At 30.5% G+C, this 17,956-nt stretch overlaps 1 protein-coding gene across 5 annotated transcripts in view; it reads left to right on the top strand.

Annotated features, from left to right (window-relative positions):
* The window catches only part of LOC106463315 (kazrin-like), a 63,325-nt gene extending 45,577 nt beyond the window's left edge, over positions 1 to 17,748 (top strand). For 2 of the 5 annotated variants that reach the window (XM_022390792.1, XM_022390791.1), the window contains exons 11-15: positions 874 to 975; positions 1,519 to 1,685; positions 2,408 to 2,570; positions 6,372 to 6,395; positions 14,250 to 17,748. In XM_022390792.1, coding sequence (XP_022246500.1) covers positions 874 to 975; positions 1,519 to 1,685; positions 2,408 to 2,570; positions 6,372 to 6,395; positions 14,250 to 14,405 — 612 coding nt within the window. In that variant the 3' untranslated portion in view covers positions 14,406 to 17,748. Of the gene's footprint in view, positions 1 to 873; positions 976 to 1,518; positions 1,686 to 2,407; positions 2,571 to 6,371; positions 6,396 to 11,920; positions 11,971 to 14,249 lie in introns of all 5 variants that reach the window. The other 3 variants (XM_022390794.1, XM_022390795.1, XM_022390793.1) reach the window with 3 other exon arrangements.
* Positions 17,749 to 17,956: the final 208 nt, after the last annotated feature.

Below are 17,956 nucleotides of genomic sequence, written 5' to 3'. Positions count from 1 at the left end.
TAATTTGCTGAACCATCATTTACACTTATGAACATTCAAAACATTTCCATAAACTTCTTTGATATTCTTTATGGCTAAAGAGGTATTGTTTCCCTTCTTGTATTCAAGCAACATTACATGCCGAATGCGGGTCTCATTGTGTGACATCACTATAAGGGATTAGAGTATACTAAACTTTACACATTATATAGGCTACACTAACGTAACATTTAAGCAGTTCATTTAACTCTTATACGTGATGTATGTTTTGTGGGGTGGGGGGGATTAATAAAAGTGTTCCAAAACATTAATTTCTTGATGGCCTAATACAAGTTTGTTGGACACATTACAGCAGATGAGTTACATAAATATTTGTACTCAAGATATGTATGTAACTTGATGAGATCAGTCTGACTTCAACTCTGACAAGTCAATTAATCATATTCATATGAAGTATTAAATTATCTTTGGCCATTGTACAGTTTGCATATTGCATTTGCTTAACCTCTAGAGCCTCTGAAATTCATATCTACAGTTTTTTTTTAGTATACCTGTATATTGTATCTGGTTATTTATTCTCTTCTAGCTTAATACCATGTTGAATGGCACTTAGACCCCCCCCCCCCCACTGCAAATAGAGTTAATATTTCCTTTATGACATTTTATTTATTTAATGATTATCTACATCAATCTTAAGCTAAATAGTCTTCTTTGTAATGAGTCACACTGATTCTTACCGATATGAGTATACAATAATTTGAATGAGTTTTTTTTCTTAACTTATCAATATGAGTTTTCAGCAATCATTTGTGAAGAAAGAAAAATTGGTTTTTATTCTTAACATGAAATGAATTGATTTTGGGAAATAAATAACAGTTACAATATTTTCATTAGATGTTAACCCAACGAAGGTCTCGCTGTGAACACATGGACCTTGATCCTCTGGCTTGGACAAATCAGAGGTTTATCAAGTGGGTGAAGAGTATTGATCTAGAGGTGAGTCTTTTAACATGGAAAATTAGCCTAACTGTAAGAGCTCTGTTACCTCTATATTATAATCAAGTGTATATTCACAAACCAGCTCTATCTTATTAATAGATCAAAATAACAAAAACTTTTGATTAGTATGTTTATCTTTGGAAATATTACCAAATTGATTGGTTGTTAATGAGTTTGTCAATGATATCTCTTATTCATTCAGTAATTGTAATGCTCCATTTTGTTTGTTAGCTGTTGTAAACAGTTAAACAGGTCTCATCAAGTTTGTTATTCACTGTTAAATTTGGCATAATTCTGATATACATATATATATATAAGAGAAGTCATTCCCATTTAGAAATGCTGGTTAAAGAAATTGGATTATATGAATATAAATATTTGGTTTTAAATTAAAGCTTTGAATATAAAAAGAAATATATATATATATATATATATAAACTTACAATAATTTTATTCAACAATGTTAACCTTGCTCATACACTGAAGTTCAAACTGCTCTTCTGGTATGGCTTGAATATTCAGTTGAATCTCCTGATGTAGGAATATGCAGAAAACCTTCAAGGTAGTGGTGTTCATGGTGCATTGGTAGTGCTGGAGCCATCATTTACTGCTGATACCATGGCAATGGCTCTAGGTATTCCTACCTCAAAGAACATCATACGGAGACACTTAACAACAGAATTAGATAGTTTAATACAACCAGCAAGGTAAGTTATTTGTAGATTTGGAGGTAATGGTAATTATTGCAGAATATTGTAAATATTATAGTAAGATATGAGAAATATGCAAGATTGATTTGTTCTATATTTAATTATGTAGAATGTGAATGATTTAAAATATTATTATACTCAGTGGTGTTATACTTGTACACTGACTTGTACTTTGTTTTATAGCAAAAGTTTGCTGTGAAGCTACCTTGACATATTACATCATTTTGAAAATTAGTCCCAGTTGTAAATGTCACTAATTTTTTTGGTCCCCTGCTTATGCATTTCTTTTTAAGTAGATGCTAAGAGAACATTTTAATAATAGATATGTATGCCTGTGGAATTTGCAACAAATAAACCTGAATAAAGCAGTAAATTTTGTGATAAATAAAACAAAATATCAGTCACTGTGTATTAAGTATTTGACTGCACCTTTGAAATACAGTATTCATAATATTAGGTTTGAAAAAATATATAATTGCTTGATTATTGAGGTGTACTGTAGACAAAAAGTTTAAGTCTTGCATGGTGATGCACTTCTTGTATACTGACATGGAGGTTAACAGTATAGTATATCTAGTATTGATGCATGGTGGTGTACTTTTTGTATGCTAACATTGAATTTAACAATGTTATCACTGGGAGGATAAGAGAATAATAAGATTTGTATGACCAGTTTTATGAAGATATTTACATAACAGCTTTGCATCTGTATCCTATAGGATGTCTCTAGAAGCAGAAGCAGTCTTTTATTCACGGAAAAATCAGAAAAAAAACGCTGGATCCTCATCAATTAGTGCAACTGGTTCATTAGGTCGTAGTTTTATGAGATCTCACTCTAGGGCTACGTTAGATAGGACTGACAAGCGGCATACAAACACAAGGGTAAGAACATTTAAGTTGTCTTAATCAGATAGTAATTGTAATCTAAGATGTAATTAGAAAAGAAATTAAAAAATCAAAGATGTATATATATTTTTTTTAATTTAGTGTAAAACGTGCCAAGATTATGAAAGCTATTTAGTTCATAAATTTTGGGCTTAGATCAACTGTTTCGATAAATCTGAGCAATTGTAGACTATTGCCTTGTTTAAGGAATGTTCTGTAATCTATTTAATTAATTTTATACATATGAATGTTTTTTAAGAATTGTTCTGCAGTAATACGATTGGTGATTGTAGAACACTGCACTTCTTTAGAATTGTTCTGAATACACAAATCAAAATAAAAAGTTAAGGTACACCATTGTTTGAAAACACGTAGGTGCATTACAAGTGAAAATATACAGTTTACATGTATTAACGACTATGAACAATTCACATGCACAAGAAGTGAGGCAGAAATGTGAGTTAAAAATGGTACGAGAATAAACAATGTGTATGATGTTACATGGTAGTTCAGCAATTTGGAAAGTTGACAAAAGTCAACTAGTAAAGAATTTGACTTTCCTGAGCTCTACAATGATTATTCATGTTCTCAACGAGGCAGTTGATCAAGTCCTGTGAAATTACGGACCACACTTCATACAGAGCTATTGCCAGCTGGGAAGGGATACAGATAGGTGATGTCAGGCTACTACAGGTCTCTCCAGGACGTTCCAAATGTGCTCAATTGGATTAAGGTCTGGCAGACATGCCAGCCACTCTTATTTCAGTTCCATTGGACTTGAAGGTATTTGTCTACAATCTTGACTTTATGTGTTTGGCATCATCATCATCATTCATTAAAATGAAAGAATCTCCAATAGCACCAACATGTGGGTGTACGTACTGTTCAAGGATAATGTCCCTATATATCAATGCATCCATAGAGCCATTCTATAAAATGTAGAGGTTTGTACAAACATCGATGAAGATACCAGCCCATACCAATATTCCACCAACTCCAAAGGCTTTCCTTTCTCGATTGTTCATTATGTGTTCTATAGGCCCTAACATGTTTGGAATTACTCTCCAACCTGAAATTGGTTAAGTGAACAGAACATTGATACATCTGTTATTAACCCAAGTGAGATGTTTCTGACACTTTCTTTTCCTCTCTGCACAATGAGACTAGGGTAATGGAATACAAACAATAGGTCTTCAGAATAGAATCCAATCCTGTGAAGTCGATTCCTTATAGTTTGGGCAGATATTTGAACATAAGAAGTCGAATATAGCTGTCTGGAAGTAGCTGGTGTTGCTACTCTCCTATATCACCTGGCTAGTAGTAATATGTAGCATTTCTTGGTCACTGGTGTAACTACTATGTCAAGAAACTGTTTCCACATCTGATTCACCATTATATGTGACATTTCAAGCCAGGACACAACTTGTTGCTGACTCTGTTCTGCTTTGAGTCTTTCATTTGCTCTCCACATTAGAATGTTTATTGTGAAAATACTATTCAATTGGTTTATTTGTGTGAAAGTTTAGCTCAGGAGATCCAAAGGCAAGAAATGAAGGTTTCCAATTTTTATACCTGTATGAGATACTTGCATATTTTTACAAGCATTCCTTCTTCAAGTAATATGTGAATATAATTTTAAATGTTGTTCAACCACAATCTTTCTTGTCTGCTCTTGTTTATTTTTAATTTTTAAGAAATTAGAGATATTCCTTAACTTTGTTTGGTGTGTGTATGTTTGTATATCTAGGTGGTAAGACCAACCACAACCCTTCTTAAGAATTGTTTGTATTATGTTAGTGGTTGTTTTTTTAGGAATTGTAATATACATGAGTGACTGTATACCATTGTTTTCCTAAGAATTATCCTGTTATATGTGTGAGCTGTAGGACCACCATGTTTTTTGTATTGATATGTAACATATCTGAGTTACAGGACCATTGTCCTTCTTTAGAATTGTCCTGTAATTTATCCAAGGGGTTGGATGGACCACCATCCTTTTTTAGAACTGTTCTGTAATACCTGAGTAGTTGTACACCACTGCTTTTTTTAAGTTTTTTTTGTAATGTATACAAGTAAATTTAGATTACTTCATTTTTTTAAGAACTGAATAATTTTTGACTACTGTCCTCTTGTTACCGTCCCAGTGAAACATTTATATGATTTTAAATTACTGGTTTAGATTGGACTCATTTTGTTTAGTATTTGTAAGTTCTGGAATTGGAACCAATTTTGAATTAGGCTATGTTGTGTTTTTGCATCCTTTTTTTAAGTGAGCCCTCTAGAATTTTTAGGATACATTATTATTACTGAGACATGTTGTAGACATAGAAATAATCCATAGTGTTTAAGAAAATAAAAAAAATTCTGGAACAAATTGTTCATTTCATATTTACAGTGCCTTTTGCACAAGTATTCACACCCTACCAATAATGTCACATTTTGATGAAATACAAGTAATGTAAACAATTGTTTTAATGAACTTGTTTTAATTTAAAACTCTAATGATCAAACTTAACACTGTTATGTGTGAAGGAAGTTGAATGTCAATAAAACCTGCAAAGAAAATATATAAATTGAAATTTGCCGAAAGCATAAGTATTCAGACCCTAAGTCAGTACTTGGTGGAAGCACTTTTGGCAGCAATTAATGCTCTGAGTCTTTTCTGGTTAGGTCTCTACCAGCTTTTCACAATGAGCTGGTGTAATTTTCATCCTTTTTGAATGGCAAAATTGCTCCAGTTCCTACAAGTTCATTGGGGATCATTGATAGACTGCTATGTTAAAGTCTCGCTATAAATTTTCCATTGGATTCAAGTAAGGACTTTAACTGGGCCACTCCAGGACATTCACTTTCTTCTTTTGAAACCACTCCAATGTGGCTTTGGCCTTATGCTTTGGACCACTGTCCTGCTAAAATGTGATTAGATTCTTGGCTGACTCGAACAAGTTTTCCTCTTGGACTTGCCCATACTTTGCACCATCCATCTTCTCCTTAATCTTGACAAGCTTCCCAGTTCCTGCTGATGAGAAGCATCCCCATAACATGATGCTGTCACCACCATCCTTGACAGTTGGGATGGTGTTGATTAGGTGATGTGCTGTGTTAGGCTTGCACCAGACTTAATGCTTTGAATTTAAACGAAAAAGCTCAATTTTTGTTTTGTTTGACTTGTTTGGAAAGTTCCTTGGTCTTCATGGTTGGATTGTCGTATCACTATGAGAGTTGTGGCTTGAACAGATGCATTTACTCTGAAGTCAAGTTAATCACTTTGATTAAACACAGACAGAGACCATTACACTAATTTTGTACCTTTCAAACTAGTCTTTTGCACCTGAACTGACTTATGGTTCCCATAGCAAAGGGATTGAATTCTTATGTAATTGTGAATATTCTAATTTTCTTTGCAAATCTAACTTTTTTTTTTTTTGGTTTTTGTAGCTTTCTAAGTTTGGAATGGAGTAGATTGTGTAGATTCTAAATATAATGTCCTATTTGAAAGTTTCATGATTACAAGCTCAGACAGCAACAAAATGTGGAAATTTGCAGGAGAGTGAATACTTTTGCAAGGCACTGTAATTAATACATTTGAGAAAATGTTTCACCTAATGTGCAGTATCAACAACTATTCATGTACTGGTTGATTGTAATATAATTTTTGCATAAAAGAACATTGGTGTAGACATTTTGAAAATAGTATAAATTTCTGTTGTTTTATTTTGACTCCAGTGATTAGTTTTATATTATTCTATCTGTTTCCTGTCTCTCACTGCTAATTTTCTAACCCAATCTCTTTCACAGTTTTCAACTTGGAAGAGTTTGCAGGTAAGCTGTAACTAAAACAGCTTTTTTTTTTTACAGCTTATGACATTAATAGCAACTGTACATCTTCTTTGCATGTAGTTCAAATTAAGATTGACACAACTAATGTTGACTGGTTCAAGCTAACTCTTAACATCATACTTATCTAACAGTTTATTACTTGTAAGTTCAAACAATTATGATCTTCTCCAGGTTTGTTTTTAAAAAGAAACCTGATATTATGGTCATGTAACACAAGTCAAGTTTTGTGTTGTATAAGTACTCTAGTTTTTATGAAATGAAGATAAGGAAGATTCTGAACAGTTTCACATTATGTGAAGTAATTCAGATAACATAGTTTTATATTTGATGATGAACTGTACCATCAGATGGTCCTATAACACAAAACCTTGATTTACAATTTATAGTTTGTTTTTCTCTCAGTAGGATAGTATTATGATACAACCAGAGCACCTGTCACATTATATAGTTTTTGTTTTTAGAACGTAAAATAATAAAAAATTTTATTACAGAGCTTGCAAAAATTGATTAATTCTTAAAGGTATAAAATTTCAATTTACAAACAACACTCAAGTACATGAACACTTGTTTTAAACAAATAAGGTTATTGTTGTAATCTGAGGTCTGACTATGTTCCTTTAGTTTAATAATTGCAAAAACACTGCACTAAATGATTAAATCCTAATTGGAATTTGTAATATTATAATTACCTGATCTGAAATGCAAGTGATTAGTCATTTAGCTCATGCTATATCCAGTTATCTCACACAGTCTTGTTTTAGTTGCTACTTTGAAGTGAATCATAGATTTTAAAGTGCTCTAAATTGTTCACAAACCATGACTGAACCTCAAAGAAGACATATAGATGTTTCACATATGTAGAGACCCATAGAATGAATGGAAGCCATACAATCACAGCAAGCTTTTATTAATTGGCTACAATTGTCTTAAAGTGTCATTCAAAGAGCATGGAACCACTTCCAAGTCAGTGGTACATTTGCTCAAACATATGGACAATGTTGATCATCACCCCAACACAAACAGATGGCTACTATCTGTCAATTCTGGCTCATCACAATTGTAGGATATTAAGGATTATGATATTCAGAAAGAAGAAAAATTTTATTATTAAAACAACAACAACTGAAATTGAAGAACGTGATTTTAAGTTTAACCTTTCTAAAAACTTGCAAAATAGAAAAGTTGCTACCAACCTTCCTCAAATTACACTGAACCTTTTAGCCCAATCTAAAAATCAAAAGAATTATAGAAAATGCTCAAATATAACTTTTAAAATAAACTATAAAGGAAAAACAGAGAGAAGTGAAATTTCTCCACGAAAATGAACTTAACCTATGAAGCAACCTTGTTCGTTTGACTACTCCTGAAGATTACAACTTACTTTCATCATTAATACAGAAAAGCACCTACTTTAAAGGCTTAATTATTAAACGAAATTTAGACGAAAAGCTAGAAAAACTTTGCTTGTCAGCACAACCAGACACTGAAGAACAATATAATCAATCTCGCAAACTTTCAACTTAGTGAATTTCAAATCGTAGCCCTAAATAAAGGTCTTAACTAGGCAGTAACTCCTCCAACCATTCCAGTATTAGATTTAAAAACCAGCCTTGAAAGTAATAATTGAATCAAATTGCAAATACAGTCCACTAATCCCAAGTCAAAGACCACAAAATTAATTTGCATCAAATTAATTTTGGGACAACAAAGAATCATCAGAAATATTCAACATTCCGAAAAATAAGAACAATTTAATGAGCAATTTTCCTACCAAGCCAAAAGCAGGTTCATTAAAAAACTTCCTAGATGAATTTAGTGAAAAACTAAACAAAAAGAAGTCTATAAAACAAAATTTAACATCAGCAGGAAGAAAGGGACTAAAACCTCTTAGGATTAATAAAGAATTGTCATTCAAAGAGCTGATAAATGAAACTTGATCGTGATTTTAACAACCAAACAGTATGTTTCTTTATTGGTAAATAAATTGAATGATGCGTCTAAGTTTCTCAGTCAAATACTGACCTTAATCCAACATTATAGCAACATACAACACAAAATTGAGCAAATTACTCAAAATATTATTAAGAGAAAAAAAAAACTGTTACATTTAAACTTTCTAATTTTTTGCATACAAACCAACCTAGAACACCAAAAAGTTACGGTTTACGAAAAATTCATAAAAGTCCAACAGCCTTATGCCCCATTATGTCTTTTATAAATCTTTTAAACTACAACCTTGGTAAATACTTTAACTGAACAACTAGCCACATTTAATTTATTTCAATATAGAGATTCGTACTTTATTCAGTTAGATGGACTTGCCATAGGGAATCCATTATTAGGTACTGTGGTCACTCTTTTCTTACATCACATAGAACACTTCTGTATATAAACCAGCATTTTGGCTTATATATGTAGATGATGTTTTTTGCAGTTCCACTTGTTAAGATGAACAAACAAAATCCCTTCAACACATAAACAATCTACATATAGACATACAAACATAAACAACCTACATATAGACATATAAACATAATCAACCTACATATAGACATACAAACATAAACAACCTACATATAGACATATAAACATAATCAACCTACATATAGACATACAAACATAACCAACCTACATATAGACATACAAACATAACCAACCTACATATAGACATACAAACATGAACAACCTATATATAGACATACAAAAATAAACAACCTACATATAGATAAAACATAAACAACCTACATAAAAACATACAATTCACAATGGAAAATGAAAACAACTACACGATAATTTTTTTAAACATTGACGTCATTCCCTCTCCCCCCAAAGGCTTCATCATTAAAATTCATAGAAAAAACACATACAGCGGAAATTTCATAAACTGGTTTTCTAATCATGTAATCCACCAGAAGCCAGGTACTCTAAAAAGCTTCCTGAGTATAGCATACACTATTAACATATTTAAAAAAACACTTACAAGAGGTGGTTAACAAACAGACAAACAAACTCAAACATTCCATCAAAAAGAAAAAAGGAAACCCACTCACTTACACTATCCCATATACAGAAAATATTAGTATACCTCTATCAGAAATTTCGAAAAAACTAGCAAGTAAATATAACCTTAATAGAATGCCTGGGTTCGTTTTCACCCCTGGACTAACATGACAGTTAAACACATGTTGAGAAAATTATATAATGAACTCACCACACCTGGAAACATTTATAAAATGAAGCGTAACAGTTACCCAGTCTTTTACACAGGTGAAATGGAATGTAACTTGAAGATCAGGTTAAAAGAACACTCCCTTCCCAAGTCCATGAGCATATGAATAAAAACAAACACAGTTTTCTGAACAGAATGTCACAGTACTAAAACATGAACCTGACATTAACAAAAGAAAAATTAGAGAAGCTTTATGAATAAAATGAAACAATCCCACAATTAACAAAGACCCAGACATATCTATATATCTTTGATCCTTATTTTCCCACACATTCTTAATCTTATGTAAATATTTTGCATAACATGTTCTATATATATATTCACTTTTGCCTATTTAGCCATAAATAAATAATCTGTCAATTCATGCCGATTGATATTTATATGCATAAGTAACCACTTGAATTTAAGTGCATTGTTAGATTGTTGATTTAAGTACTGAATAATATTAATGCTACCAATTCATTTCTTTCTTGAGAAAGTTCACAATTTGGATGATGAGAACAAATTGTATACATATATTGGAAATTATGCTGTAATAGTCAATGTTGATGTTGTGCACTTGTTTTAACCGTTATTTCTTCAACAGTAAACATTAATATTGGATATTCTGCAGTAGTCTTTAGTATAGTATGTTTTTTAGTAATTTTAAGCATTAAGCATTTTTGTTTGATATTCCTTAGGAAACATTACTACTAAATGTTCATCCATTACTACAGTCTACCGTATTTTTTACAGTAAATTTTTGAAGTGGCTATCCTGCATCAGATATTAGTACTCTATTTCCTGCAATAATCTAAAGTACTGGATATTGTACATTAAGTATTTATTTATTATTATTAATATTGTATTAGTATTTGTGTGATACTATATCACAATAAGGTTATTAATAATTTGAATTGCGTTATCCTTTACATGCTCAATATGAATTTCCAATAAGAATAGTGAATAATATTGCCAGAACTATTTCCTCATTGTTATCAAGGCTTTGCTCAGCACTAAAGCTCTTTAGGCCTATAACATATGAAGCTTTGTAGGAATGCTATTTATATCAATTATAAGACAATAAATCGTAGGGTTTATGGATATCTTAGCTGGTGAAGCATCACATTTAGTTGTACGGTGAGTATGTCAGATATTATATCATGGTAAAACTGATAGTAATTTAACTCACAACATTCTTTATTTGCCCAATATGAAGTTCTAGCAAGGAGAGAAGGAGAAAGTATAATAGCGTTTCATCTATACCTTGTCTATTGCATGCTACTACAAACGAGGCCTTTCATTCACTACCACAACTCATCAGGTCAGCTGGACTACAACATACAAATCTTAGTTGAAATACCAGCTATGCCAGTTGAGATGACAGTTCTTAGGATATTAAGTGACTTAAATTGTTATCAGTTTGGTTATAAAGTGGTTTGGTTGTAATTGACACACATATCACTACCGAATGTCCTGCTTCAGTGACTAAGATATTCCACACTCTGCAGTAGTCATTAGTATTGTATGTTTTGTGATAATTCTAATGAAATGATGTTCTATATCGATTTCTAAGCATTGGTAGTTCTGCAGTACCATTGTTACTGGATATTTCCCAGCCACACAATAAACTATAGTATTGGCTGTTTTACAGTAACCTTTGCTGCTAGATATTCAACAATAAAACATTAGTATAATTTATCTAGTTTGTTTATAATTAAACCTATCTTAATCTACATATAATACCCATTAAATAAACCAGGACTATTAACTACCAAACAACGGAACCAGAATTGTTATTTTTAATCTAATCGTGTTGAAGGTTTTTTGCATTGTTTTTCTGGAGAATTATTTCTAAATGAAGGGTTCATCTTCTAGAAATGTCACTTTCTGGATTTGCATGTTTTATGATACTAATACAGTTGTTTTTCTAGTAACACTGTTTTCTGTTTTGTTACTACAAGCTTTTAACATAATAACATCAATAGATGTTATAACATTTCTAGTCACGTCAATGTTTGAGTTTAAAACTTCTAATCCCATCATTGCCCGAGTTTATCCTATCATTAGCACTGCTGCAATTTTCTAATAGTAATATCAGCATTTAAATTTACTGACTCTAGTACTGCTACATAATGTCTTTTTGTGACATCAGTGTTTGAATTTACTGTTTGAGTAATATTGCTAGAAGTTCAGAATCTTTTGTAGTTATGCTACAATTTTTCAGCTTCTGGCACAGCTGCCTATTGCTACATCCATTTTTTTGCTATTAACACAGCTTTCTGCTTCTTGTTTTTAGCTGAGTGTCACATAACAGATGAAGTCTTTAGTACATCAATATTGTGAACGGTAATTGCTTTTTTTCTCTCCTTCTGTTGTTTGATTTATGCTGATTGCAGTGTCTTAAACTGACATGAACAGGGAAGTTAACTAACTCAGTGCTCTTTCTGTATCTTTTTTTGTGTATTATTAACATCACCTCATTTTTTACATATCTAATATAATTATTAATATTAAGTTAATATGTTTGTAGTAATATCAGTTGTACCATGACTATTATGTGGCATATAGATTTGCATATAGATCAATACTGTAAAAACATAAAACAGTAAGAAACAAGAAACGTAAACTGAAAATCACTAAATAGTCTGTCTTTTGATAAAGTACAAAATCATTAAAGCATAAAACCTAGGAGCTGCCAGGGCCATTTTAACCACTGGGCAGTTGCCCAGGGTCCACTTAAGAATGATACTAATGAACCAGTTTTTAAATATATTTTTCTTTTTTTTTACTTCCTTATTCTTTTATCACTAATAAATTTATTTTATCAAATTGTATCATATTTTCTTAAAAGCAAGATGAGCAGGAGGGGGAAGGCACTAGTTTTCATTTTGCCCAGAGCACACCATTGCTTTCATGCAGCACTGGGAACTGTGTCCTTTCCATGTGTTTTTAAAAATATAAGTGGCACTGCTGGTAGTTATTACTGTATAGTGTAACTGAAGCAAACAGTTTTTGGAGGGATTACAAAAGAGCTCAAGTTAATGGAGTGATATAGTCAGAGATAATGTTTCTAGTGTGTTACAGTTTGAAAGAAAATATTTTTCTGTAATTTTTCTTGGAGACAATAAAGTTCTTGAAGTGATATAATTTAAAATCTTAAAGATATGGAAATATATAAGGCAAATTTTTGGAGTTGTGTTTCCAAAGAGAGTAACTTTACAGAGTTCAACATTAATTACTGAAAGCCAAGGGCAAATAAGGAATGCATTGATTTGGACTAGTTGCTGAAGTGACACACTAGTCCAATGAGGCTAGTGGCTTGATACTGAGTGTCTGTTTTATTTTTTGTTACTTTTTTTATGTACTCTCATATTTCATTTGTTGTTTTTTTTTCATGGAAAAATGGTGATGTTCATTTCCTAAACTCAACATGCTGAAATTGTTTATTTCCGAAACCATGAAAGAAAGTAATTTAGCAGCCAATCAGAAAATTATTTTCTTTCTCTGCAGATCAACATCGGTACACTACTAAGTTTGTTGTTTTAAAGTCTCTACAATCATACCAATCTAAAGCATCTTTGGACATATATACATTTTCGTTACAATGTTAAATCTATTTAATTATCTATTGAATAGACTAAATATGTTTGGTATTTATTTACAATAATTACGTTTTGAATATTTAAATGATTTTGACAAGGCTTGGAAAAGATACAATGTTTTGTATACATATTTTAAGAATGAAACAAATTTCTGTGATGTGCAGATATATGTATATATATTTGAATAGTTTCTAGCATGATATAGTTTCAGAGAGCAAGTGTCTGGTCTAATATAACTGAAGAGAACAAGTTTCTTGAGTTATATGATCATCAACAAGCCATAAAACCATGTAGTATAATAGAATAAGTTTGTATAGTAACAAAGTTTGAAGATAAGAAGTAGCATGTTCGTGAGTACCTGTTGGTGGGGTTTGCAAGTTAGATGGTCAAATCTGCTTGACTTTGTAGAATGCAAATACTAGTAGCGTGTGTGACCAATTAGAGATTTTGAGTTAACTTGTGTATGGAAAAAATTATCACCTCTAGTTTTTCAAAGAAAGATTAACTATAAAATTGCATTTTAGTGGAACTTTGGTGATGAAAAGTTAAAACTTAAGACAAATATCAATAGTTATTTATTAAAGTTCACATATTTAAAATATATATATATTTTAAGACAATTGTTTCTGTAATCATCTACTATTTTAACTTAAATCAATGTCAGATATATAGTATACTTTTTTTCTGACATATCTATATATGTTGTGTAATTAATTTAACATTGTGGTAAGTTTCTGCTATTCCTCTTACAATATGTTATGAGAAAAAATGTATTTTTACCATTTAAAAATAATTTTTCAAGTTTTGAGTTCTTAAGGTACTGATAAAATTACTTACTTTAACAGAATTTGAAGAGATACTTCATGATGAACATGCTGTGTTTGATTTTTCCTCCACAAAATGTTTTATTTATTTCAATTAGTATGTTTTAATGAAAAAAAAAAGACTGAAAACAAATATATAGAAATAACTATACAAGTACTAAACTTGCAGAGATTACAATGTCTTATCTGATTTCTTCAGGGATCCTGGACTCAGACCCTTGGGTTAACAATGAAGCAAGAATTTTATCAATCACACAACTTACAGTCTTCCTCTCTAACACCCAAACGAGTTGACAGCCATAGACGAGTAAAGTCACAAGGCCATATTGAATCATTGACCATTACTCCAGTTTGAGGATATCATTTTTACAGCCTGAGAATTCAAATAGTTAACTTCAAACATTGCAGAACATTTGTGTCAAGCTGAATGACCATGGTGACAAAAACCCTACCTTAACTCAGTCAGGTCAAGACTATTAGATGTCTGTACATGTTGCCATGGCAACATTATTGTTGTTCTTGTGATTTTGCTTGGATACAAACAAATGAATTAATACTATAGCTGTGTATAGGTATTGTTTATATATCAGAAAACAAGTTTAATTTTTTTTTTTTGAATTACCACATGATCCTTTTTCCATACTGATTGTGTGTATACATAAGATAAGGCAGTACTTATCTGATTCTCTGTGTCTTCTGATGTAAATAGTATTGCCATTTAAAAGTGTTAATGGTGTAGTATTAAGAAAAAGATTTTTCAATATTCTTGAATATTGATCTTGGTTACTTAATATTTATTATATGCTAGTATATATGTTAAATGCTACTAAGGTACCTAGTAGAATGTAAAATATTGAAAACACACTTGAAATACAAAATATACTGTTTGTGTATAAAAACAGCATGAAAAAAGTTGCCAACTTATTACTAATACATTTAATCATATCATGTAAACACTGTAATTTGGTGTCAGTGAAACAATGTTAAGTACAAGAAATACATAAAACATAAAAACCTTTGTTCATATCAAAATACAGTGAAAAAAAGTTGCTACAGTAACAAAAAAAACATTATAGTTAGAAATTACTTTGATAAACAAGTTGTTGTTTTAAAGAGACAGTAAAGTTTAATGTCAGATTCACTGCACAGCAAATCAGACACAGCTCAGTCCATGTTTCCTATTAATCTTGTTTCGTATTATTACGTTTAAATATTTTCGAAGGTTATTCTTACTTTTTCTTCCTCTCTTTACTTACATGAAAACAACGAGATAGCTAATGCTCAAAGTTAAAAGAAGAATTTAATGTGACTGTGATACTATTTGATTTTATAACCCTTTATAAAACATTTATTATAAGCCTTGCTTTATATTGGGTTATTACTTAATTATCTGGTATGTTTTGGAATAGGAAAAACCTAACAGGTTCAATACACAGGCTATACACATATTTTTTAAATTACTTGCATATTTACCCGAAGACCTGAGAAAGTGAGTACAATAAACTGTTTTGTCACACTTGTTTATTTGAGAAAAGAAAAACTGGTCTAATTATGATTTAAAAAAATGTAAAGAATAAATTAGGATGACAAATAATATGTTAATTTTGAGAAAGAGAATAATATTCTTTGTAATATATATATAATTTTAAATGGGGCTTTAAACTTCTAATTATTGTCTGAAAGTATAAATGTAAACTATTTAAATATGCCTATTATTGAACATGATCACCCCATCTCATAAATAGTGTGAATACCAACTAAAATAAGTCTACAATTGGTTTCTTGTCAAGAATGAGAGAAAAGGTGGTTACTTATGTCAGGTTTACTTTGTTTTAAAGAGATTATAAGTTTTTCCTATTAATGAAATAAAAAATTATAAACAAAATGTCATAGAATTCATCTTGAAGTATAACACTTTTTTCATCAAGATTGATCCTAAAGGTTTTATTTAATATTCTGAGTTCCAAGCTATAAATTTTGAACAAATGTTCTGACAAAGAATTTTCATTTTCCAGAAATGAAACTTAAAAAAAACAACCAAAAATAACAAAAACAAATTCATAGGTTATTTTGATGAAATATGGGAACAGTATAGTTTTCTGTGCCTTTATGGGACCTAAATCTTCTACAGAGTTTAGAATTTTTTAATGTAATTTGTTTTTATTTTTTTGAAATGTTTAAATCATATGAATGTCTAATTTTTTGTTTTTCTTTTTAAACAAGTTGTAGTTTCAAAATATATTTTCTTATTTATTTGGTATTATGTGTAGATATTTCACTTCCCACAGATCTCAACTTTCATATAACTTTTTTTTTTTACTAACTCTTAGACTTTGTGTTTTTAGCTATTATTGGAAGATTGAGAGGAGTGAATTTAGCTGAAATCAAACATGCCAGACATTACTTTTCAGATAAATCCCATATTATTATTTATTACTCCTGTGATAAGATTTGCCATAATTAGTATGATGTAAGATTTCAAGTAGAAGTCTTCAATAACCAACTTTGGAATATTATTATAATGTTAAAAAGGTCATTGATAGCAAACAGTAAAAGTTCATTTAGGAAAGAATGGAAATTTGTCAAAATATTCCAACATTGATGTTCAATTATTTGTTTGGTATGAATGATAATCTTTTTAACACTGATCCTTTAATCTTCATTCTTGAAAATCTACCTCGTAAGTATAGTTGTGTAAAACTTAGATCAAAATGAATATAAATCTTTGTATTCACTGAAGTTTACAAATATAAATGTACATTAATTTAAACTCATTCAAAGTTATGATAAAACAAAAGGCTTAGTATATCAGCTTTTATGTAATTTTTGTCATTACTAGTTTTATTTATTGTTCGTCGTGTCTGGAATATATACTAACTGAGATGAAATGATTAAACTTAAGTTATACATAATCATAAAATATCATTTCTTTAAATCACTTATTTGGTTCAGATTATTTTAGTTACTCTTACTCTGAGAGTTTTTTGCTTTACTATTTGATTAACTTGTTAAATATTAAACTTTTGCTAAAGTCGCGTATTTTATTCTAAGAAGTGTTTCTGCAGTACGTGCTTAGAAATATCTTATTCAAAGCAAGTAAGCCCTACTGTTGACAAGTATTCTACATTCATATGAAGACCACAATTCAATATTGTATATTTCTGTGTCTAGACCTGCTTTTTTTTTGTCAAGCCGATTATTATGGATGAATAAATTATGAAATTTTAATTATCAAAACATGATTTCATGAGAACCTTTCTTTACATATTGTATTTTATTTTTCAGAGAATAAACTGTTGTACACTGAATAATTTAATCAACTAATTATTGTTCATGTTTTGGCGTATAAGTATTGTTTGTTCGAAACTAAATGGTAACCTCAGTAGGATAAATAAAAAGAATTTACAGGACTATGTATTACACTAACATGAACATTAACTCTGCAGATACCCAAATGTTTCTGAATACAATCCTAAACATTGCTTGAAAGTAGCATAAGTTCGTGAAAAGCATGGCATGAGTTGTTTTATTTATATGGTAATATATGTGTACCTATATATATATATATATAATTTAACATTTATTTTACATATTTACTCATGTAACCCAATGAAACACTGTTTATTTACTTAAGTTTGAATTGTTAAGATATGATGCTTTCATGAAGAGTTTAAGTGTTTAAAAATAGCAAAAAAAAACAAACAAATATAGACGCATTACGAGATATATTTCGGAATATATGTTGCTGTTAGATATATCCTTTTGGACTACGTGACCATTATGTAGGTAAGTGAGCGTTAGATGGTAGAGACTGGAAATCGTTTTAGAAAAGTTGTTCAATCACTTTAATAAATTATTGAGATGTACGAGTTCCTGGGGATGGTCAGGCTAGATCAATGTTTAGCC

The sequence above is a fragment of the Limulus polyphemus genome, unplaced genomic scaffold, assembly GCF_000517525.1.
Source record: "Limulus polyphemus unplaced genomic scaffold, Limulus_polyphemus-2.1.2 Scaffold1376, whole genome shotgun sequence".
Classification (NCBI taxonomy): Eukaryota; Metazoa; Arthropoda; class Merostomata; order Xiphosura; family Limulidae; genus Limulus; species Limulus polyphemus.
This window is presented reverse-complemented; position numbering and strand designations above follow the sequence as displayed.